The sequence below is a fragment of the Lepisma saccharinum genome, chromosome 26 (genome assembly GCF_977018435.1).
Source record: "Lepisma saccharinum chromosome 26, izLepSacc3.1, whole genome shotgun sequence".
Taxonomy (NCBI): Eukaryota; Metazoa; Arthropoda; class Insecta; order Zygentoma; family Lepismatidae; genus Lepisma; species Lepisma saccharinum.
The window spans coordinates 1,266,262-1,290,491 of NC_139254.1; the positions used below are offsets into that span (position 1 = coordinate 1,266,262).

The 24,230-nt window shown below is 38.5% G+C and overlaps 1 protein-coding gene across 1 annotated transcript in view; it reads left to right on the forward strand.

The window, feature by feature from the left end:
* Window positions 1–24,230, forward strand: part of LOC145979354 (nardilysin-like) — a 90,723-nt gene that overhangs the window by 24,544 nt on the left and 41,949 nt on the right. The window contains exons 7-10 of the mRNA XM_083112217.1: window positions 13,923–14,044; window positions 18,288–18,393; window positions 20,539–20,757; window positions 22,470–22,599. Of these exons, the coding sequence (XP_082968343.1) occupies window positions 13,923–14,044; window positions 18,288–18,393; window positions 20,539–20,757; window positions 22,470–22,599 (577 nt within the window). The remainder of the gene's footprint in view (window positions 1–13,922; window positions 14,045–18,287; window positions 18,394–20,538; window positions 20,758–22,469; window positions 22,600–24,230) is intronic.

Consider the following 24,230-nt stretch of genomic DNA (forward strand, 5'->3'; position numbering starts at 1 on the left):
TATTTCGAAAGATGGAAAATAGAGTACAATAGAATTTTTAAATCGTGTGCAGAAAAAAGTGCCTTGAAACCTATTTGCTACAGAAGGGATACTTTTGCACCACCAAATACGAGTATATTGCACTGGTTCAGTGGCGTATCCTGGTTTTAACTAGTGGGTAATCTCCGACACTTGATTCATCCACCCACTCCTCAAGTCTCCCTGCAAATTTACCTCAACATCCATACAGGATTTATGAATATATGTGATAAAAATGTTACCTTATTGTTGCGACCACTGTCGAATAATTGTTGTGATCAGTGGCGTGCCCAGGGGGGGGTTGGTGGGGGTTAAAACCCCCCCCATTGGTTTCGTCATTTAAAAAAATTCAAAGCAGAAATACATTTTATTTCATAAATCGCCAATATTGTAAAATGTTTACATTTGGCAATTAGAAATGTATTACTTTTGATAATATTGGAGTTGAGTTACAGCAATGCACAAGCATTCATTCATTCCTTAGTCACTGAAAAGGAAGTAGAATTTCCTTCTCAGTATGGTCAAGAAAAGAGCCGCAACCCTTGGAATGCGAACTGAAGGAATCCCTCCTCCCCTTTCTTTCACCCACGATGACCCTCTTAGGAGAATGACCCTCCCTTTCCTGTTACGACAGTGCTGCTAACTTCCCTTTTCTTTCTTTCCCCTTCTTATACCATTTATGCCAGCAGAGCAAAGTTCTGTTAGATTTGAATCACTACAATTAGTAGGCAAAGTAAGTCAAAATCTTATTTCGCACCTGGATGCATATTTATTTCAAAATATCAATAATTATAATAATAATAATAATTGTTGCAGGCAGTAGCGAGGCATGGTTTTACGAAGGAGGCAAGCGATGTTTTGTACAATAGCATGCCGGGAGGGAGGGAGGGATGCGTTATATAGCGCAACTGGCCCAGTCAGTTTCATAAACAAAATAAAAGCAATTAATGTGCCAAAATATTATACGTTTTACTCTTGTGCTCTTTACAAATTAGATATTTTTTTCTCAACCAATTTCCAGCCTTCAGTTTATTGAATTTTCTTGTAACATGTGTGAAAGATCTCACTTGAATTTGTGCGTAAATAATTAAGCAGTTGCCAACACTACTGACACTACTGGTTGCTGTCAACACTGGTGACGTAATTTGAGCTGGACCAAGTTGGATGCATGTTTCAGACATTCGACCGCCCGGTATCTTTGTCCCAAGTCCTGGTGTTCTCTGGGGTTGTAGCGAGTTGCAGTCTGCAAGGTAGCAAGTTGAAGTGGTTGTGTTGTGTGTTACGTTTCTGCGTGTGTAATAGATTTTTGACGTGGAACTAAAGATGGATAGAGAAAAGAGGAGAAATACGTATTAGATTATTTAAAAAAGAAACAAAAAATGGAAGTTGAAGCTTCACCTTCCACAAATAGAACGTCAGAAAAGGTCGATTTAAGTTCAGAGGAATTCCATCCGAATTGCGAGAGTGAAACGTGCGAACTTTCAGACTCTTGATATTCAACAAGAAGGCATAACAGAAGATATTGCAAACCTTGTTGCAACATTATGTCAAGGAACTGTCGAGGTAAGTGACGTTCATTATTTGATAGCAGATATATCCATAGACGGATTTAGAATTGTTTTTCTGGGAGGGCACAGCATGTGCTGTAAGCATACAATCGTGTGTGTGCAGGGGAGGGGGGTACCCGCGTGTGTATGTCTGGAAGACGTGTGTAGGATGTCACCCTATATCACCAATAAACTTTCGCAGGGCGAGAGAACATGAGGATGAACAAGTTCCCTCAATGATTTCAGGGGCCTCACCGATGGTGGTGTAATCAAAGAGGTCCTGGGTTTGATCCCCTGTGAAGGTGCATTGCACAGTGGTACGTATCCCGATTTAAACTTTAAGTCCAGTCCCGATTAACGTATCTGAATATAAAATGGACTTTACAATCATTTATTTTTGTTTTGTTCACGAACCCTCGAAAAACGATAGATCCACCAAGGCATTTGAAACCCTGGCATCGGAGCAGTGGCACTAGTGTCGCTAGTTAAAGTAACGGGGAAGCCTGTGGTTCACGTATTTTCCGAGGTCCCAGAAAGCTTGGTGCTACTATACAGTGTATATGTATGCAACCACATTATAAAATCAGTTTTATTATTTTGTAGGAAAGGGATAAAATTTGTATTACGACACGGGATAGACTAGATAGGCATCCTATTAACTGTAAATATTCCTTACAAATCTTCTGAATATTTCTCTTATACAAACGCAACAAATACAATAAGTAATATACGTGTGCAGTAATAAATTCATTTTCTGAAAGCATCTTTTCTGGCATCAGTGGTCGAAGTAGGTGATGCTGCCTCCAGTTAAGAAAGTTTCACAAATCATACCCCCAATTAGAATAATTTTCATATTGAGCATCCTCCACCTACTGTATTGTCTCCATGTTGATCCATACAAGGATGTACCCCATCGTATTTCCAAAATCGATCAAATATCCCCTCCCTTTTCGGCTACGAATTTCTATTTCGAGCACTGTCTGGCAAGATTTTGTCGGGCTCAGTGACAGATCCTGTGGTGCGGTACTGGGCTTCGGAGGGGAAGGGGGGAGTGGCCCCTTCAACAGTTGGTTTCGCAGTTCCATAACGTTAACATTATACACAATTCCTCTCCATAGACCTAATATGAAAATGAATATGACACATTAATGACACTGTAGTAGAAAATGTTAATTACTGAAGGGGTTCGTATTTGTTTATCGACTGTCAAACAAATGTTTTGACCAATAATATAATAATACAATGCCAAAAATGTACACAATATTTAGCAAATCCATCTCCACAACAAGTACAATGTTGATTGAATTGATGTTTTAAATCCACTTTATGCACAGTAAGGCTAATAGGGACTGGGCCTAAAGTTTAAAGTGAGACCCGAACCACTATTAGCCTCCACCGGGTGGGTATTGAACCTGGAACACCTTGATTACAAGGCGACGACGCTCACACTGAAATGAAACTGTGGTATCGTCATCTTGCAGCAATGCAAAGACGTCCAGTAAATGCTCTTGAAGCAATTGATATATGCATTGAAGTAATATTTCCCTGGGTAAACACACGTTTGCGCATATTATGTACAATCCCGGTAACAACAACATCAAATGATAAATCATTCTCAACTTTGAGGCGTTGAAGACCTATCTTCGAAATACCATTTGCGAAGAAAGATTAAATGGGTTAGCTGCTCTGAACATTCACTGGGATATAAAAGTTACTTGTGACGACATATTGTCAGAACTCGCACAGAAACCTCGATGCCTAAATTTCAGAATTTAAATTGTTGAACTGTGGTACCTTATTTATTACTGTCTTTAAGACATCAAGTAGTCTTAATCTCTTTAATGTTGTTACAATGTTGAGTGTACATTTTTTGTTTAAAAATTATATTTGAGCAATTAAATATAAAATATTAATAATTTGGAAATATTCAAGCAGGTGCTTTTATATGATGCAATAAAAACATGAAGCATCCATAGCAAATACATTGATTGCGTTCATTGGGGTAAAATCCAAGTATATTAATTATCTAATTTATTACAAGAAATTTGACCTGTGAACTGGAAAATGTATTGGATTCATAACCCCCCCCTTACGAAAATCCTGGGCACGCGCCTGGTTGTGATTGCACTTGCAGTTAATCTACGTTTAGAATTTCAAATAATAAAACAAGAAAATATAATAAATCTATAAGAAAAAACCTGTAACAACGAATATGAAAGGAATGCGGTAGTGAAATAAAAACCGTCAATATTAATTGAAGTCTAAAATTCAAGTTACCCCAGTGTCCAGTTACTCGTGCATTCCCGATTTTTGTTTGTATACATGGAAGTTTAAGTTCAAGACCTGTGTACAAGAGATGTTACTGGCCTACCTACATTAACTATTTCCAATTTCTCCGGAAAAGATCCCGTTCCAAATATTTTCACACGCAAATATTGTATTATATCCATTGCTTTTAACTTCAGTAAACACAGCACTAGCACGAATACAAACCACTAACAGCTAAACAAATATTACATTTTCGAATCGCTAATAGGAAGAACAGCACAAAGCCACCTACAACACGCATTCAATTCCCTGCGCCAATCTTCTATTGTGGTTCCTTACTTCTTGACTCAGAATTAAATTCCCTATGGATGCTGAAAAATTCCCTTTCCCAGCTTTAAATTCCCTGCGATGCGCAAGGTTTTATAAGTTGGAATCATTGCTTTTTTTGTTTATATATTTTATTCATACATCTTTTATCTTTATGATCATTATTAATCTAAAGCGGGGGAAAAACAACTTAAATTAACTAATTTATGTGTACGTATATATATATAATTTATTTCTGATAGCTTTCCCTTTTAAAAATTATTCATTTCTGTGAAAGAAGTACTGGTTTTGAAGGCTACAAAGAAAGTAATCACGCATCTTAAAATACAAAAATGAAAAAAGTAAGCATATAGTTTAATTACTTCATTAATCGATTGATTAAATTGTTATTTGAGGTTGCTTTTCTGCCACTTTTGGTTAATCACTACGAGTGATGATATGACATTGATGAAGGGACATTTACCAAGAACACCCAGGCCTGTATTCGAACCCTGTAGCTCTGGCGTCGTAGGGAGCTGTGCTAACACTCCGCAACGGAGGTCGGTGTAATTTGTTGAATTTCTAGTTCAAATTTTAATTTATTTAATTACCTTCATTTTCAATATTAAAGTTTTTTTTCCTTTTACAATATCTGTTGAAATAGCAGAGATCAGTAAGACAGAAGCAAATGTAAAATGAGAATTAACATAGAATTGGTTCGCAAATGTTGTTCAGATTTCCCTGTTTCTCGCGCATTTTCAGATGTATTTTCTCTACTTTCTTTTTCAGTACGCAATTTGTGAACCCAGAATTCTGTTTTTTTTTCCCGAGAAATTTCCCTGTCGTAAACAACACAGCTCCTACGATACAAAGGCCATCGGGGAAGAATGGCAGAAGAGGGCGCCACTGCCAGCCGAGGGAACGGCAAAGGCTCTGGGGTGGAGAGTGCGACCGATGGACTCTCTCCAGAAGGAGCTTACCCTTGCCACGGAATAACCGCGCCTGAGAAGCAGTGTTTCCTACCCCTCCCGTAAGGGATTTAAAGGGAGCCGGTGGAATCTCACCATGACGTCACCAGATTCCACCAGCTGGAGAAAAAGCCTCACGGACATTCCGCGGCAAACGGTTGAAAACATTTTCGCGCTGGAAGCAAAGAAATATGTGACAAAGATTGGTTCGGAAGAATATTGTGAAGAAATAAAAAAACAACTTTTTAAAAAATTATAGCCGGGTCATCTCCGATTACCTAGGTGACCCAGAGTATACGCCGCTGCACTGGTTGCATAGGTCATTTTGTCATTTAATGTATGCCCCATTAGAGAATACTGTTATACAGTGCGTTCAATTTAAAAGCAGTACGTAAGGTATATTTGAGTCCTGTTTTTGTTGTTGTCGTCCGTTATGTTCCGTCTGTTCCGTTATGCCCACTGTTACAGGAAAAGTTTATTGTAGCGGAAGAGAGGGAAGGGGAGGTGACGAGGAGGGAGGGAGGGGATGGATGCATTGTCAGTTGCAGGTGTTCCGCTGTACTGCTGGGTTGTGTTTGATCTTCGTTGAGTTGAGTGAGTGAGAAATTGCCCTCTACGATGCCATTTAGTGTTCAGGAACGTGCGATTATTATTGAACAATATTTCAGAACAAATTCATTCAAAAAAAGCTGCAGTAAATTCAGGGAAATGTTCGGTAAGAGTGCTCCGACTGTAAGTTCAATTCAGAAAATGGTCAATAAATTCCGTGAAACAGGGTCTGTATGTAACGTGAAACACCGACGTAGGAGGACTGTACTAACACAAGAGGCAGTGACTAATGTTAATGAAATAATGACAAGATCTCCCCACAAACCTTTACGACGCCTAAGCCAGGAGACGCAAATGTCCGTAGGATCAGCCCATACAGCAGTGAGGAAAATGTTGAAATTATATCCACATCGAATTCAAGTTTTTCGGACTTCATTGGGAATGACATCACTGTGTTGGACTACGTGTTCTTTTCCGATGAAGCATGGTTTCACCTCAATGGTTACGTGTCTTCGCAAAATTATCGAACATGGAGCTCTGAAAATCCCCATCTTTTCGTGGAGTCCCCCCCTCCACCCTCAGAAAGTTGGTATCTGGTGTGCCATATCCAGGCGGCGAGTGGTAGGGCCCATATTTTTTAAAACACAATAGATAGTGAAATTTACCAAAACATTATAATGCAGTTTGTTACAATGTTGGAACCAGATGAACGTCGGTGCTGGTTTCAGCAGGACGGCGCAACTCCGCATACTTCTAATGAGACTATGGCCATGTTAAGAGATTTATTTGGACACAGGATTATTTCAAAGGGACTGTGGCCCGCCAGATCCCCAGATCTTTCAATTTGAATTTGAATTTGAATTTAAAATTGTGGGTGCGTCAGCACTAAGGCTATTTTGCACCCGTCACATTATACGGGGTCCAGTCCCTTATCGTTACAAATAACAACTCTATCGTTGCAACTAAAATCATAAAATATTAAAATGTTCTGACTTTCGTTAAAGGCTGAGGCTGTAAAGGGGCACTCAGCACACATAAGGACAAAAAACAGGACAATACAAACAAAATTATACTGACCATGGGGCCAGTCGCCAGAGCCTCGTTAGTCTGCAGTCCAGGGTGTACTATGTGGAAGTGAGGTTGACATTTGGGTGTACTACGTGGAAGGTCACCCCTTACATCCCCCCAGATCTTTCAAGTTCGGACTACTTCTTGTGGAGGGTTTTGAAGCAAAAAGTATACAGGCAGAATCCACGCACCTTAGAAGAGCTGAGGCACCACATCACTGAGGAAATTAGGAGTATAACTGTAGATGTCCTCCATAATGTTGCAAGAAATATGGAAAAACGTGTTAACATATGTATTCAAGAATAAGGTCATCATTTTCAACATTTGCTTTAAGAATCTTACTTGTATATTTTGTATATTGTATATTTGTGCTCCATACCGCTTTTAAATTGAATGCACTTTAGTGGCCGCGGTGGCTCAGTCGGTAACGCGTCTGACTACCATGCTCAAGGTCCCGGGTTCGATCCCCGGCCGGTTCAAATCCGGGAACTTTTCTAACGGTGGAAGCGGCCCCGGCGCCTACCCAGCGTCGAATAACATGGGTACCTGGGGGAAACCCTGGGGGGTAAAGGCGGTCAGGGGCGTGATGCTGATCACATCACCCCCACTCACGACCGGATCAAGAAAGTGTGGGGCGTTACCCCCACACCCCCTATACGCCTTCATGGCGTGGTGCTATGCACAGGGGAACACTTTACCTTTTATCTTTTTTACTTGTATGTTAAATGATCATAAATGTTTTGTTTATGGCTGAGCTGATTCCGATGCTGATACTCTCTGCGATTCCCACAGATACCGATGCTTGAAAGTTGCATTAATTAAAAGTTGTTAAAAATATTGATATTAGTATGTAAAAAAACTCCGTGGAGTAACAGCCCTCGAAGGGCCAGGGCCTGCCAGAGCGGCTTTTCATTGGCTGATGCGTGGTCAGCCCATCGGATCCCATCGCCACTGTTTTCTGGCTTTCGTGACCGGAACCCGCTACTTCTTGAAGTAGCTTCCCAATTGTCCTCACGATGCTGGGTCAGTGCCAAAATTTTGGGGACACCCACCATGAATCGAACCCAGGACCGCTTGCACCAAAGGCGAGAGTGCTAACCATTTGGCTACGGAGGACCCCTGTTAGTATGAAGTATTCCACTTTAATTATGCAGCAATTTAACAGGAGTTTTGCTTTAAAATATTTGAGAATTAAATCTGAATATTAATTTACATGTTATGTTAGCACAAAAGTCAGTCTCTTCAAACAAAACTGGTGCAAAATAAAACATAGTTTCCAGGATAATTTGATTCCGTGAACGTACTGTCCAGTATTTTTGGCAGAGTCTACAAAAGAACAAAATGACGAAAAAGTATCAGCAGATGTCGGTAAATAAATTCCAGCCGATACTTTCCCCTATCAATACTACTGGTATTCATAGCATTTTATAGGTTTGTCGCGTGTTACTCACAAATCCAGAATATAGAAAAGGAAAGTTAAAAATTGTACTTACGTATGTGAGTATAGTGCTCTTATTGTAGAACGACGTTTCAGAGATTGACTATCTCTTTCCTCAGGTTCGTATAAAAACTAAGTACTTGGCATAGTACTGCGTCAAAAATGTAATATGAGGATTGTGGTTAAGGGTTGGTTAGGGTACATTTAAAATATTAAGTTTTTGCTATTAGAAGTACGTAAAAACCAAGCCGTTCCCTAATAAAACTTGTACAGTAGACCTATTCACAGGTAAAAAAGTTAAAATTCTAAAAAACCTGCATAAATCACAATGCAACCTGCAGGTTTGGCCTTTCCTACCCAACTGTGCTTATCTATCCACATGAAGGTCAATTCTCAACGAATATTTCCCCTCCCCTTAATTTTCTCGTTTCCCCTTATTACGTCACAAATCCAACGTGAATTCACGTTCCTCTCTTGCAGCTTGCATAACTTCCGGAGTGACGTGGAAACCGATATTGGGTTCAATCTTCCAGGCTTTATCCCATTTTTTGAGGAAATTGATCCACCCTTCTTCCAAATTTCCTTCGTCCCTATTAAGATTACTCTTCCCCCCCCCTACAAATACTCGCTGTTTCATACACGTTTCTTCCTAATTTCCTCCCCTCTTTTCTGATTACCTCTTTTTTTGCGATTCTATGCCCACTTTCCAAAATATGTTCTGAGAGACCCGTTTTGGGAACTTTTTCCCTTATGTCCTTTTCATGCTCGCTCCATCTTTTACCCATATTTCGGCCCGTCTGTCCTATGTACTCCTTCCCGCATTGGCATTCTATTCGATAAACCCCCTTCTGTTTTTCCGGTATTTCCCTAGTTGTCTTTCCTTTCTTATAATCGGTGAAGTATTTTTCTACATTCTTTGGTGCTTTCATCCCGCAAACGATTCCAAAATCTCTCGTTATTTTTCCGATTTTTTCCGATACGGATTGATGGTAAGGGATGCCAACGTACTTTACCCTCCTATTTTCGATTTTTTCCCCTTCTTTTTGATCCCCTTCTTTCATAATAATTTTCCGTGCTCTCTCCGCTATCTTATCCATTTCTCTATTTGTGTATCCATTTTTTAATCCTGTTTTTCTTATCCACCGAATTTCGTTGTCTTTTTTCTTTTTCATTATTGCATAGTCTACCGGCCCTAATAAAAAGGTTAAGGAATACGTTTTTCTTTGTTATTTCGGGGTGCGCCGATTCCTTGTTAATATATAAGTTCCCCGATAGGGGTTTATGATGTACTCCTGTTCTAATCCTATTCCCTTCTTTCAAGATACTAAGATCCAGGAAATTGATTTTTCCATCGCTTAAGTTTTCCCTAGTGAAGTTTATTCTTTCGTCTTGTTTTTCTAATTCTTCAAAAACCTTGTTCAGTGCTACCCCCTTTCCTATAATCAAGATATCATCAACGTATCTCCCATAATATTTAATACACATTCCTGTTTTTTCCAAAGCTGCCTTCTCAATGAAGTGCATAAAAATGCTCGCTACTATACCCGAAATGGGGTTTCCCATTGCCAAGCCTTTTTTTTTGTCTATAAATACTGTCATTGACATAGAAAAAGTTATATTCCGTTACAAGGTTATACCATCGTACATATTCCCAAGCAGTTAGGATGTCTATTCCTTTTTCTAACAGCCACCTTAGTAAACAATCTCCCGCCTGCCCCCTCGGTACACTTGGGTATAAGTTAACAACATCAAAACTACTTATTGTATCCTCGTCATCAATTTCCAGATTTTCTATACATTCTTTAACTTCTACGGCATTCCTAACGCTATATTGGGTGTTCTCATTTACCTTCCTTATTCTTTTTACCAGCAATTTTGCTAGCCCATATCCAGGATGTTCGTATGTTGGTATAATAGGTCTAAGTGGTATGCCTTGTTTGTGTGTCTTAGGTATTCCAAAAGCAATTGGTATGTTGCCAACTTTAATTTCCTTAATAAGGATTTTCTTTTCGCTAGACAGGGGTAGAGACAAGCATTACATTGGGCACAAGCGAAAAGAAAATCCTTATTAAGGAAATTAAAGTTGGCAACATACCAATTGCTTTTGGAATACCTAAGACACACAAACAAGGCATACCACTTAGACCTATTATACCAACATACGAACATCCTGGATATGGGCTAGCAAAATTGCTGGTAAAAAGAATAAGGAAGGTAAATGAGAACACCCAATATAGCGTTAGGAATGCCGTAGAAGTTAAAGAATGTATAGAAAATCTGGAAATTGATGACGAGGATACAATAAGTAGTTTTGATGTTGTTAACTTATACCCAAGTGTACCGAGGGGGCGGGCGGGAGATTGTTTACTAAGGTGGCTGTTAGAAAAAGGAATAGACATCCTAACTGCTTGGGAATATGTACGATGGTATAACCTTGTAACGGAATATAACTTTTTTCTATGTCAATGACAGTATTTATAGACAAAAAGAAGGCTTGGCAATGGGAAACCCCATTTCGGGTATAGTAGCGAGCATTTTTATGCACTTCATTGAGAAGGCAGCTTTGGAAAAAACAGGAATGTGTATTAAATATTATGGGAGATACGTTGATGATATCTTGATTATAGGAAAGGGGGTAGCACTGAACAAGGTTTTTGAAGAATTAGAAAAACAAGACGAAAGAATAAACTTCACTAGGGAAAACTTAAGCGATGGAAAAATCAATTTCCTGGATCTTAGTATCTTGAAAGAAGGGAATAGGATTAGAACAGGAGTACATCATAAACCCCTATCGGGGAACTTATATATTAACAAGGAATCGGCGCACCCCGAAATAACAAAGAAAAACGTATTCCTTAACTTTTTTATTAGGGCCGGTAGACTATGCAATAATGAAAAAGAAAAAGACAACGAAATTCGGTGGATAAGAAAAACAGGATTAAAAAATGGATACACAAATAGAGAAATGGATAAGATAGCGGAGAGAGCACGGAAAATTATTATGAAAGAAGGGGATCAAAAAGAAGGGGAAAAAATCGAAAATAGGAGGGTAAAGTACGTTGGCATCCCTTACCATCAATCCGTATCGGAAAAAATCGGAAAAATAACGAGAGATTTTGGAATCGTTTGCGGGATGAAAGCACCAAAGAATGTAGAAAAATACTTCACCGATTATAAGAAAGGAAAGACAACTAGGGAAATACCGGAAAAACAGAAGGGGGTTTATCGAATAGAATGCCAATGCGGGAAGGAGTACATAGGACAGACGGGCCGAAATATGGGTAAAAGATGGAGCGAGCATGAAAAGGACATAAGGGAAAAAGTTTCCAAAACGGGTCTCTCAGAACATATTTTGGAAAGTGGGCATAGAATCGCAAAAAAAGAGGTAATCAGAAAAGAGGGGAGGAAATTAGGAAGAAACGTGTATGAAACAGCGAGTATTTGTAGGGGGGGGAAGAGTAATCTTAATAGGGACGAAGGAAATTTGGAAGAAGGGTGGATCAATTTCCTCAAAAAATGGGATAAAGCCTGGAAGATTGAACCCAATATCGGTTTCCACGTCACTCCGGAAGTTATGCAAGCTGCAAGAGAGGAACGTGAATTCACGTTGGATTTGTGACGTAATAAGGGGAAACGAGAAAATTAAGGGGAGGGGAAATATTCGTTGAGAATTGACCTTCATGTGGATAGATAAGCACAGTTGGGTAGGAAAGGCCAAACCTGCAGGTTGCATTGTGATTTATGCAGGTTTTTTAGAATTTTAACTTTTTTACCTGTGAATAGGTCTACTGTACAAGTTTTATTAGGGAACGGCTTGGTTTTTACGTACTTCTAATAGCAAAAACTTAATATTTTAAATGTACCCTAACCAACCCTTAACCACAATCCTCATATTACATTTTTGACGCAGTACTATGCCAAGTACTTAGTTTTTATACGAACCTGAGGAAAGAGATAGTCAATCTCTGAAACGTCGTTCTACAATAAAGCCCCTATCACACGGAACTGGATTTCAAGTAGGAACGCTCTAGTTGACGCTGGACTGGCTACCCATTTGCTAGTTTTCGCCTCACACGGTACTTGTTATACCGTACTTGTCGATAGTCTTTCGTTCCCATAATGGCGGCCGCGCGAGAAGTAAACAACGTATCACATTTTTAAAATACGATAACTATTCAACCGATAGGAATATCGCTTCGTATTAAATGGTTTTAGGTAAAGAAGAACGGCGCTGATAAAATACATACTTTACGACGTTTACTCTACACGTATGGAAGAATATTTTACCTTTTTAATTGTAAACATGCCTTTCGTGCTGTATGCACTCGGAAACCACAGACAAAAAAAAAGGCTACTTTGCAAACTCACAGATTATCTTCACATGGCCAAACTTTGCTCTGATTGGCTGTTCCACAGAATCTAGTCGAAGAAGTTAGTAGCAATTAGAACATGTCCTATTCCTCAAAACCAGTCAAGCAGTCAGCCAGGCGGCCATAATTTCTACCTAGAAAGTCAGTTCATCGCCAACTAGGGCATTCCAACTAGAAATCCAGTTCCGTGTGATAGGGGCTTTAGAGCACTATACTCACATACGTAAGTACAATTTTTAACTTTCCTTTTCTATAACCTACTGGTATTCGCCAATAGTGATACTTTGGCATCGGCTCAGGCGTAGTTTTGATACTTGACAAGAAAATAGAAACCTCTCACGTAATGAAAGATTTATTTGATTACAGTTTTTCATATACATTTTTATTCTCAGATGCCTGTCCCTTGCACTACGGGGTGCGGCTAGCAAAAAACTGGACTGTTGCTACAAAATCTTTTATTGGTTATTTTGTACATATGAACATTATCCGCTTCAAAGTACTCCCCTGCACTATCAATACACCTCTCCATACGAATCTTCCATTGCTGGAAACAGTGCTGGAAATCATTTTCCGAAACCATGTTCATGACCTCCGTCGCTTTTGTTTTCACACATTCTCGGTCTTAAATCTGGTTCCTTTCAGTGCTGATTTGACCTTTGGGAATAAAAAAAGTCGCACGGAGCGAGATCCGGCAAATAGGGTGGATGTTCTAACACTGGGATCCCATACTTGCCTAATAAAGCCTTGACTGACAATGCCGTGCAGGCAGAAACATTGTCCTGATGAGGAATCCATGACTTGCTTTTCCACAAATCAGGTCGTCGTCTTCTTACTCGCCCACGAAGGGTCGTCAGCATCGTAATGAAATATTGTTGGTTGACAGTTTGACCTTCGGGTACACAATTCAAATCAATTCACCAACATTTGAAATGTTTGATTCCGTTTTTGACGTGCAAGACCATCCAGGATGCTTGTCGTTCGCAATCACTTCTCGTCCCTCTCTAAACCTTTGAAACCACTCAAATACTTGAGTGTGTGATAAACACACATCTCTCTACACTTCCTTCAACAAACCATAAGTTTCTGTGGTGGATTTTGCGAGTTTGATAAGAAACTTCAGATTGATACGCTGTTCCACTTTCACACTTAATTTATTTTCTGACGGAGCACAGATGTACGGTTCACTTCGTCCACAAACTACAGAAGAACTGAGCGCTGCACACCCTGGGCAATCGCACAGTCGGTAGGCAAGATATCACGTTATACACCCATGCAACGCTTATCCTTGACATGCTTGCCGTTTGTCGACAGCAACATCAATCCTTTTTTTTTCTAGCCACACCTCGTTATGTACTGAGGAATTTAAAGCCAACCTATTTTCTGCTTTCAGCTTCAGTTGCTTTGGCCGTTGCCATTCATGAGGAATCTGTACAAAACCAAGCCAGGGATTTACGTGGCATGGTTGGTAGGCCATGAGGGAAAGGGAAGTGTGTTGTCATACTTGAAGAAAAAGTAAGTTGGTAAATAACTGTGGCGGAGCTATATATAGACTCTCCAAAAATGGGCCTTTTTTGCGGAGCATCTATATGTAGACGGTATTTCAAAATTAACAGTTCGTAGTCATTTTTATAGACACCATTTTTTTGTACTTTTAGTAGTCTATGTGGGTTATTGGCAATGAAACAATCCATTGTTGACAGGCACATAACGAGGGGGAGGGCTAAGGAGGCTGAAGCTCCCATAAAATCCTACAAATATCTAATTTAAATAGTGTATAGTGGTAATTAATTTTACTTCCTTAGTAGGAAGTAGATGGAAAAAAATTAATGTATAATAGAGGAACCTGGTTATATTTTTATATTCTACCATTTAAACCAAAGAATAGGTAAATGGATCCAGAGCTCCCAAAATTTATAGTTTTCTTTGTGAGAGGTCATACAATATAAACTTTATGAGTAAAATTTGGCCCTAACTTTTAAAGCCTTGTTTTGAATGGAATGTGTACACATTAATAACAAAATACAATAACTATGAATTTCAGTACACTAACTGTACAAAATGTAAGGAAAATAATGGACACTTGTGTTCGATATTCACCCATACAGTGCATCGAGTAGCAAAGCTTCTCCATGTACAGATGGGGGACAAAATAATACGAACACCTGCGAAAAAGTATGCCACATTTCACACCGGCAGTACAGCAGCACCACCTGGCACTGAAGTCTGCCACCTAGTGGCTGTGAAGGGGAAGGTATTAGTTTGCCAACAGCAGTCATTGGTGGTGCATTTGTCTATCATACGCTTTCAAGAGACACTGCAATGTCAGACCTGACAGAGTTCCAAAGAGGCATGATTGTTGGAGCACGTTCAGCTGGAGCCACGTGACTGAAACCTCAAAGCTTGTTGGGTGTGCAAGGAGCACAGTATCAGCCGTTATGACAGTGTACACAACACAAGGTAAGATGGCATCTTCAAAGCACAACAGTGGACGAAAGACAAAGCTTGCTGCTCGGGATAGAAGGGTGTTGAAGCGCATAGTGGCCCGAAAGCACAAGCAATCGTTATCCGAGATAACATCTGAAATGAACAGGCATCTCCAGGACCCCATTTCAACCAAAACTGTCAAAAGGGAACTCCATGCTGCAAACATTCATGGCCGAGTGGAAATTCGTAAGCCATTGGTGACATCACGTAATGCTGTCAAGCGACGCCAATGGTGCAGAGCTCACAGAAGTTGGTCCCCACAGCAGTGGCAACAAGTCATCTGGTCTGATGAATCAACATTCACGTTATTTCAGACCACGGGGCACGTTTATGTGTGGAGAACGCCTCGAGATGCATTTCATCCTGACTGCCTCTTGCCGACTGTGAAGCATGGAGGTGGGTCCATTATGGTATGGGGCGCGATATCTTGGCATGGTGTGGGACCACTTGTTTTTCTGCATGGGAAGATCAATGCCAGTCACTATCGCAGCATTCTGGGGGATCATCTCCATCCTTTTGTCCAGACTTTATTTCCTGGGGACCGACTGCTTTTTCAAGACTACAACGCTCCTATCCACACTGCCGGGTCTGTCCAAACATGGTTTGAAGAACATGACGATGAAGTAGGACATCTTAAATGGCCCCCACAGTCTCCTGACCTGAACATTATAGTACATTTGTGGGGATATTTGGAGTCCAAACTTCGTGCTCGAAGTCCGCCTCCAGCCACACTTTTGGAATTGGAGACTGCTCTGGAGGAAGAATGGCTCCATATTCCCTTAAACATTGTGCATGACCTCTATGCGTCCATCCCACGTCGCATACAAAGTGTACTTCAGTCACAGGGTGGTCCAACCCCCTATTAATAAAGATTTTCTCGACATTCACAGGTGTTCGTATTATTTTGTCCCCCATCTGTATATAATAATAATAATAATAAATTTGGATTATTTTTTATTTTTTATAACTTATAATAGTTATTATTGTAAAATGACAAAGGTAATTATTATTTCTACTAATCAAGTTTCATCAGTGGCGTGCTCCGCTCTACAAATATTTCTGGCGATGCCTGTGCTGATTAGGGATGAGCCCCGCCCCCGCGAAATAAAATCCTGGCTACGGGCCTGATTGTTGATGTTTTTTTCAGTTCCTGAAAGGTTGGGTGTTCTAAGGTCGGAATTTTACCAGCCTTGTCCATGCATAAAGTGGCTCTGGCGCTCACCCAGCCCCAAATATATGAATACCTGGGGGCAACCCTGGAGGGTAAAGGTGGCCGGAACATTGTGCTGATAACATCACCTCCAATTTAGCCGAGATCGAGAATATGTTGTGGTGCCCTACCCTCCAAATACCCTAAATGTGCCTTCATGGTATGGTGCTGTATGCAGGGGGAACTTTAACTTTTACCTTATCTAGTATGTAATGTTTATTTGTGGCAGAGTCTACATATAGCTTGTTTACCTTAGTTTCATTTTGCGGAAAGTCTTTTTATAGTTAGATTTTGCATTATTTACAATGAAGCGAATTTAAACACACTTCTCTTCAAGGTTGCTGCAGGGAAGGGGTATAAGTAAGCTCATATATTTTCTCCACACACATATAATAGTAAAAATATGAGTTAAGAGATGGTCAGTAACACATAAAGACACTTACTTGGGAAGAACTCCTATATTATGGCAGGTTCATAGGCCTCGACTTTTTGGGGGGAAGGAACTTTCTCCACCTTCCCTCAAAATTTACATAGATAGCCAGACATTACATGCATATTTATGCCAACCTTGCCCCCCCCAAAAAAATATTATAAGATGCTGCCCCTGAGCAGGTTCACTGTTTTCAACAGAGTCATTTTGTACTTGTACACACATGTAGACAGAGAGATATGAAGAATTGTATGTTTACGTTGTATGTGTGTGAGTGCGTGCTCACTGTATATACACCAATCATCAGAATTTATTTGGGCATATTTTGGTAATACAAAAGTTTATTAGAAGTAAATCAAATCAAAGACTTTTCCGACTTGCAAATGCGTACAACATCCTAGTAACAAGTGTATATTCCAAATCTTGATTCAGGTTGGAGAGGGGAGCAAGCAAAGATTTTTTCCAGGATGGGGCAGAAAAGGTGTCCCCCCCCCACTGATATATTTCGAAGTTATCATGTTCTTGCAACGATCTATACTAGTCTTAATTGCACTTTACAGTCCTTTATAAAAATTAACGCAAATTACTGTTAATCTTTTGAGTCCCAAGGCCATTTTCACATGTAACACCCCTTGGTCCCGAGCCGATTTTGAGCAAAATGCAGAGTTTTAATTAAAAGAGTGTAGATCGGAGGCTAATTGCCCTAGAGAGATGAGTGATATACCGTTGTACGCGGAATGAACCAGAGATTCAGACTATATGAAATTTATGCAAATTCGGTGTATATGTGGCGGGTGGGAGGGGGCTAACTCTCAAAATTCCAAAATTTTGGAAAAAATGGGGTCCCCTCCCCCCAAGGAAAAAGTACATGACAGTGTCGACATGCACATGGAAATGATTGCTGACATGTAAGAAACACAAAAACACAAAAACACTTGTGCTTAAAATCAAAGGTTTCCTTCAGCGCGCCTCACAATGCATTCTCACAATGCAGATTCAACAACCAGTCTTCCCCCTCCCCCCACCCTCACCCCCTGCTTGCGCCCGCACGGAAAACTTTCATTTTGACATCGGATACTGATAAACAAGCTTCCTTCGAATTCAGTTAACAGGCGGGAGTGAAAAGCATTGCTTTAGAACAACAAAGCCGGTCTTCCTATGTCGGCAAAAATTTTCCCTTGAAAAGAGACGCAAAAGAGAAGTCCCTTTCCCCACCTTCTCCCCTCCATTTTCATGAAGAAAAAAAAGTGCAAGAAACATTTCTGTTAAATACATGTGTTAGGAACAATATATATATAGAAAAGTTATAACGTAAAAACTACGACCTTGACACAGCGTCTCGATCGAAATGCTGGGGACCGCGAGGGTTACATTTGGGTATCTCGACCGAGATGCTTGGGACCCAAAAGGTTAATGCAATCAAATTATATGTGTGAAATATATAATTTTAGACTGACATTCATTTTCCAAGGGGCAACAGCCTCCAGACTTAGGAGCCATTACAATACGTAACCAAATGAAATTTTGTGAATTGCTGGAAAGCTATACTATACTATACCTTCACCCTATTAAATATTATACAGTACTGATGCTAATACTTCCATGGTCATAAAAGATTTCTCTTCTTCCAGGGTGTGGGCCCTCTCGCTTGATGCTGGACTAGAAGAATACGAAACTCACTCGATGTTCATAATTTACATCACCCTGACGGAAGAGGGGCTAGCAAACCTTCAACATGTAAAGAAATGCACTAACGTTACTTATGTTAATGTGTTCTGTCTTTCATTAAGTCTCATGACCAGGGAATGGATTTATATGTAAATGCATATTTATGTATGAAGCTGAAATCAATTATATTTTGTATTATATTTGCGCATCATGGCATGTAGACTTGAAAAATTATTTTCAATATTTTTACATATGAAGGGCTCGGGTGTAAAACATGGTAAGTGACATTTTGGTCATTTTTGAGTTGCAAAGTAAAATATGCCATCCTTCAATTTTTGAGTAAAATTGCCGTGTCACAATTTGCATTGGACTCAGTGAAGCCTTCTGAAATTGATAAACACAACAAGAAAACAATTTATCTACAGTATAGCTTCTAATAACCTTTATTCTTAATGAACTCAGAAATGTCCAAAATGTCACTTACCATGTTTTACACCTGAGCCCTTCATATATTAGGTTTTGGTGGTGGATGTTGCCGTTGTTGTTGTTTTGGGGGATTTTTTTATTTGCTTTTTTTGTGATGGAAATTTTTACTGAATAAAAATTTCAGCATTGGACAGAAGTTGAACATCGTTAACACATAATAATCACTTCATATACCACTAATATACTGCTAAGTGACAGGTAATAAGTATTATTTGGGGGGGGGGGTACAGTGTCCTGTTCTTATTAAGTTTTAAATTGTCTTATGGGGAGATCAAGCATTAATTTTTTTGGGAGGGAACACTACAAAACTCTGGACTATCAATGTTAAGTGATAACCACTCTGCCACTAAGTTTGGCAGCTGCATTACACAGCACGAACTACAATACTGTATACTACAATACGAGGCTTATTTGAATGTTTTAGTAAATTTTCAGGAAATGATGCCACAGTTCGTTAGGTGAATAGATCACTTTCACAATAGCTCAAAAAGTGCTTCTTCAACAGGAAAATGCACCATCCCACAAATCGAGCGTCAGAATAGCGAAATTGAATTAATTTATTCCCCATCCAGCCTATTCACAGGACTCGCCATGTGCAATTTCTTCCTGCAGGTGCATCATTTTAATGATGTTCTATTAGAAATACTACTGTATTGTCTATTCCCTGTCCTGTAATAATTTTACTAAATATAATTCATAGTTGCGCATTATAAGTAACCTGATACAACGAATAATAAATAATATAACTTGTTGCAGGAAGTGAATTTTGCACTTCAGATACAATCCAGAAAATTTTGACTGAAATTGGAGGAAAATTTGTTGCAGTGGGCACTACATTCTGTTTTCACTGTCTACAACTCTGTGTATCAAACAATAATTGAATCAGTTAAACGAACAAACCAGTTTTGGTTAAGACAAAAGCAGTACAAATAGTTGGGGTGCCCACTGGGTTTGGGGAGGGGTGGAGCTGATGGTGCTGCAGCTCCTGACATTTTTGGAAAATTAAAGTTTTCCAATGAAATCAGTAAAAAAAGGCAAAATGATAAAAGCAAACTCCCCTTAAAACGACCCCAATTAACATTTTTGTCGTTAAATAACTTTTAAAAAGAAGGTAAAAAATGATATTTACAAAATATTTTACACTGTATCCCGTCTCCTCTCAGAATGTAGCTATGTAATATCTACCTTTACAATTCCAACCCCCTCGAAAAATAAATCCTGCATGCATCAATAGTGTGCTCAGTTAGTTTTTCTATCTTATCATTAAGTTGCGGGCTTTTCAACAAAAACGTACAACATTTTAAGATAAAACTGTCTACCGCTTTACAGCTATTGCATTCAAATTAAAATCAGTTACTAAATAGTTATCATTATCAAAATAATTTTGGAGGGGATTATGATGAACGAATTTTGGGGGACTGCATCCAGGGTCTTGGGGAGGGGGGATGGGTAGTAGAACAACAACATATCAAATGCTTGGTTTAAACCCTCCCTTTGCAATGCAGTTCTTGAACCATGCTTGCTTGTGTGATGAAGATTATGTGTGGAAGTGATTTTTAAAATACTTGTTGCTATATAAATGCTATACTAGTATAGCCCTCAAAATATAATTGTGTAACTGTTTTTTTTTTTAAATGAATAATACACTATAATCAATATAGACCTTAATACTAAGGGCGTATGCTGACCTGGTAATACCTTGCTTACATAGACCTTTTTTTTTTTCAGGTAGTTCAAGCAGTTATCAGTTACATCGCAATGCTGCAGAAAGTGGGACCCCAGGAGCATATTTTCAATGAAATTAAACAGAAAATGGACACCGGATTTAGGTTCATGGAAGAAAATCCAGCTATGTCATATGTCAGTTTCTTATGTAGGAACATGCACCACTATCCTCCAGAAGATTATCTAGGTGGACCTTTTTTGGTTTACGCTTATGCTCCAGAGGTGGGTAAGCATGCAGCTGTTTAGTTGAGATGATTTTTACAAATTGCTTTCTCAATTTTTCGTTGTGGAAAATTCAGCTGAATACAATTTGTTAAGAGACATCACAATGAATGTTGGTGCTCAGTTAATGTAATTTTTAAAATAACTTTTTTGTTATTATCACATCAGTTTTCAGTGAAATAACTTCTCACAATTACTAATAACCACCAGATATCTGAAGTAACCCAGTTGCAGTTACCATTATTTTAAAAAGTTACCCTAAATTCAGATAAGATGAAAGTTGTGGAACGTGTGGACTGCAAATAGACTGTTCTATTTTTAGTCTTGACCATCTGGAATCAACAATAATTTTCATTAAATTATAAAAAGAAACTTCAAAGAAACAGTTGAAAAAGTTACATTGCCAACATAATGTAATACACACAGGTCTGCTCATTGCTGTATTTGTGTTATTTAGTGCCACTTTTGACTAACCAGGACAATAAAGATGAATGGTGATATAAAATTGATGAAGGGACAAAGAGCACCCATGACAATGCTGGGATTTGACCAGAAACTTTGGTGCAAAAATCATAGGTCGACCACTTAACCAAGTCAGCCCCTGCACATTTCAATATACTGTGAAGGCACTGAGGTAGGGCTCCGGAAATTCACAATCTCAGCCATTTATGGAAGTGTGATCAGTTTTGACCAACTTTACTCCTTCCCTCTAATGTATCCACTTATTTATTTATTTATTTATTTATTTAATAGAAGATTCCAAATACAGAATTAGACATTTTACATTGGAACATATTAACAACAGAAAATAACAACAAAAATAATAGCATGAACTAAACTTACATGTGGTTAAGAGACTTACATACTTTTAGCCAACAGTCTTCTAAAACATGCCAGATTATCAAGAATGTCTATTTGGCTTGTTAGATTATTATATTGGCTGGGCAGTGTATGGAACAGTGAACACTGGATGAGGCACAATTCTTGGCTTCTGAGAAGCCAAAAGTTGAGTGCTTCTTGTTGAGCGGGAGCTACACTCGGAAGGGAATTTCCTGAAGAAGGCGGTCACTGCTGATGTTGCCATTCACTATTTTGTGCAAGAATATATGGTCCACCAGTCTATGTCTCTCGTGAGGAGTTTGGATATTTAACATCTTCAGAAGAATGGGCTTTTGCAAGTGTTTTGTGCTGGAATTCGGTGACTGTCAATGACCAGGAAGAAATTTAGGATGGCATTTAGTCTATCTAAATTTAAGGGGCATGCGATAGACCATATCAGAGAGCAGTATTCAATTTTTGGTGAAACAAAAGATTTGTAAAGAGTTCTGAGTGCGCACAGGTTGTTTATTTCAGTAAAACAATAGAGTAGACTGCGGAAATAGTGACTGCGGAAATGTGCTCAGAAAAGGAAAGTTTGTTGTCAAAATATGACGCCCAGGTCCTTCTGTGCAACAACTCTTTGAACACAATTATGTTTTATGAAATATTTTGTATTTAATATGTTTTTCTTTAAGGAGAAGGTCATCATGGTACATTTTTGAGGGTTAAGTTTTAAGTTCCATAATTCACACCACTTTATTAGAGAATCTAAATTCTTTTGCAGAAGTGCCATGTCACTGAAATTTGAGATTTTACTATATATTTTGTGACACTATTTGGCATGAAACACCAACACTTCACTGAATTTATCCGTATCTGATTTTATCCATCAGCAAATCACTAAATATTTGCGTTACCTCAAACCAAGGCCAATGAGCATACTGCTCCTGTCCAAGTCGTTAGAGAAGGAAGGGATTTGTAACACGATCGAACCATGGTTTCAAGCACAGTATTGTACAGAAGGTTAGTACATCTTTAAATTTTGTCTCTTTTTGCAATCTTGCATTTTAAGAGATATAAAAGTCACACACTTTCTTTTTGTCACTAATATATCTCATTCCTCTCAAATTGAAGTTGCGATTCATACTTCTTTTGCTTTACTTTTTAGTGTTCTTATTTATATATTGTTAATTATTCCTCCTTAATTATGTAGCAATGATTTTTTTAATCAATTTTTTTCTTGAACTTCTGCCAAACAACATTGCATATTCAAGACTTCTATGGATCGTAATCAGTAGGGAGCGGAAGTTAATGACCTAAAAATATAGGTATATGACCTATAGAATGTCCTAAAAAAAATGGGGGAAAATGACGTAAAAAATGGAAAAAATTACCATTAAATTTGTTAGTTTCAGGTTAAAAATTGAAATGAAAAGGAAATTAAACAAAATGCATCATGCTTCAAAAAAAAAAAAAGACACCAAATTCAATTAAAATATGCAACGAGGATTTCCAATGGAAACAACCCAATAATTTTAAAACAATTTAATGAAAAAGTCATATACACTGAATGAATTGGTGTGAAATGCATTAATTTCCCGCATCTTTGCCTGGTGATGTAGTGTGGTGTGTTTTTGTGGCACTGTAAAGAAGAAGAAATTATCACGATCCACGTAAGACAATTTTTGTTTAGAAATTTAACAAATTGTATAAAAAATAGGGAAACCAAAATCATGGACGCATCCGGGAAAGGGTTCATAGACAGGGCCCCCAGGAAAAAGTATGTCTGAAAAGTAATTTTTAACATCAGAAATTGTTTGACATATCTCACATATAAGTGCACTTTCTAAATATTTAACGATTTTTTCCACTTACCTTACACAGAGTTGCAGTATACCACCATTGTCTTTCAGAGGTTCTCAAACGAGAATCTTCTTCTGTTGTCAACCAGACTCAAGAATATTACCAAAATTAAAGAAGTGACAAAATATGATGAAACAATATACCGAATATTGCGAAAAATAATGGGAAAATGCCAAAAATAAAGGAAAATGACCTAAAACCTGAAAATTGGCAAAAAATGCAAAAAAATGCTCTTTAAAATTACCTTTTTTGGGTTCTAGACCAAGTGTAATATTGTGTATACTTAATGGGTGTCGTGTCCGAGATGTCAGAAAAAAGATGACATTTCATCAACTTCCGCTAGTAATCAGGCACATATCTAGAAATTTATTTGGGGGGGGGGGGTCCAAACCAAGTATCTCAGTAATAATAATAATAACTACATTAAATTAAATTAAATATTAATAAAATATGTAAATTTAATTAATATTGTACTGTTATTATTACATGAATAGGTAAAAAGATTGCATAAGAATAGAGATATAACAGTATGTATTCATTATCTAGCTCATGTGTACCCAGGATTACCAAAATTTGTATAAAACAATTGCTCTGGTAAGAAAATTAATGTCAAAAAGAAAAAAATGCTTTACATTTATTGAATAATAAAAAAGAATGTTTTATCCAGTTGACAAAAAGTGAAGTTCCCTTTAATATTTCATGCATATTATCATAAGTATTAATGTGCACAAATCTTCTTTCGTACTGTCCTTCAAATCTGTATTCACTAATCTTTGCCTTCCAAGTTTGGA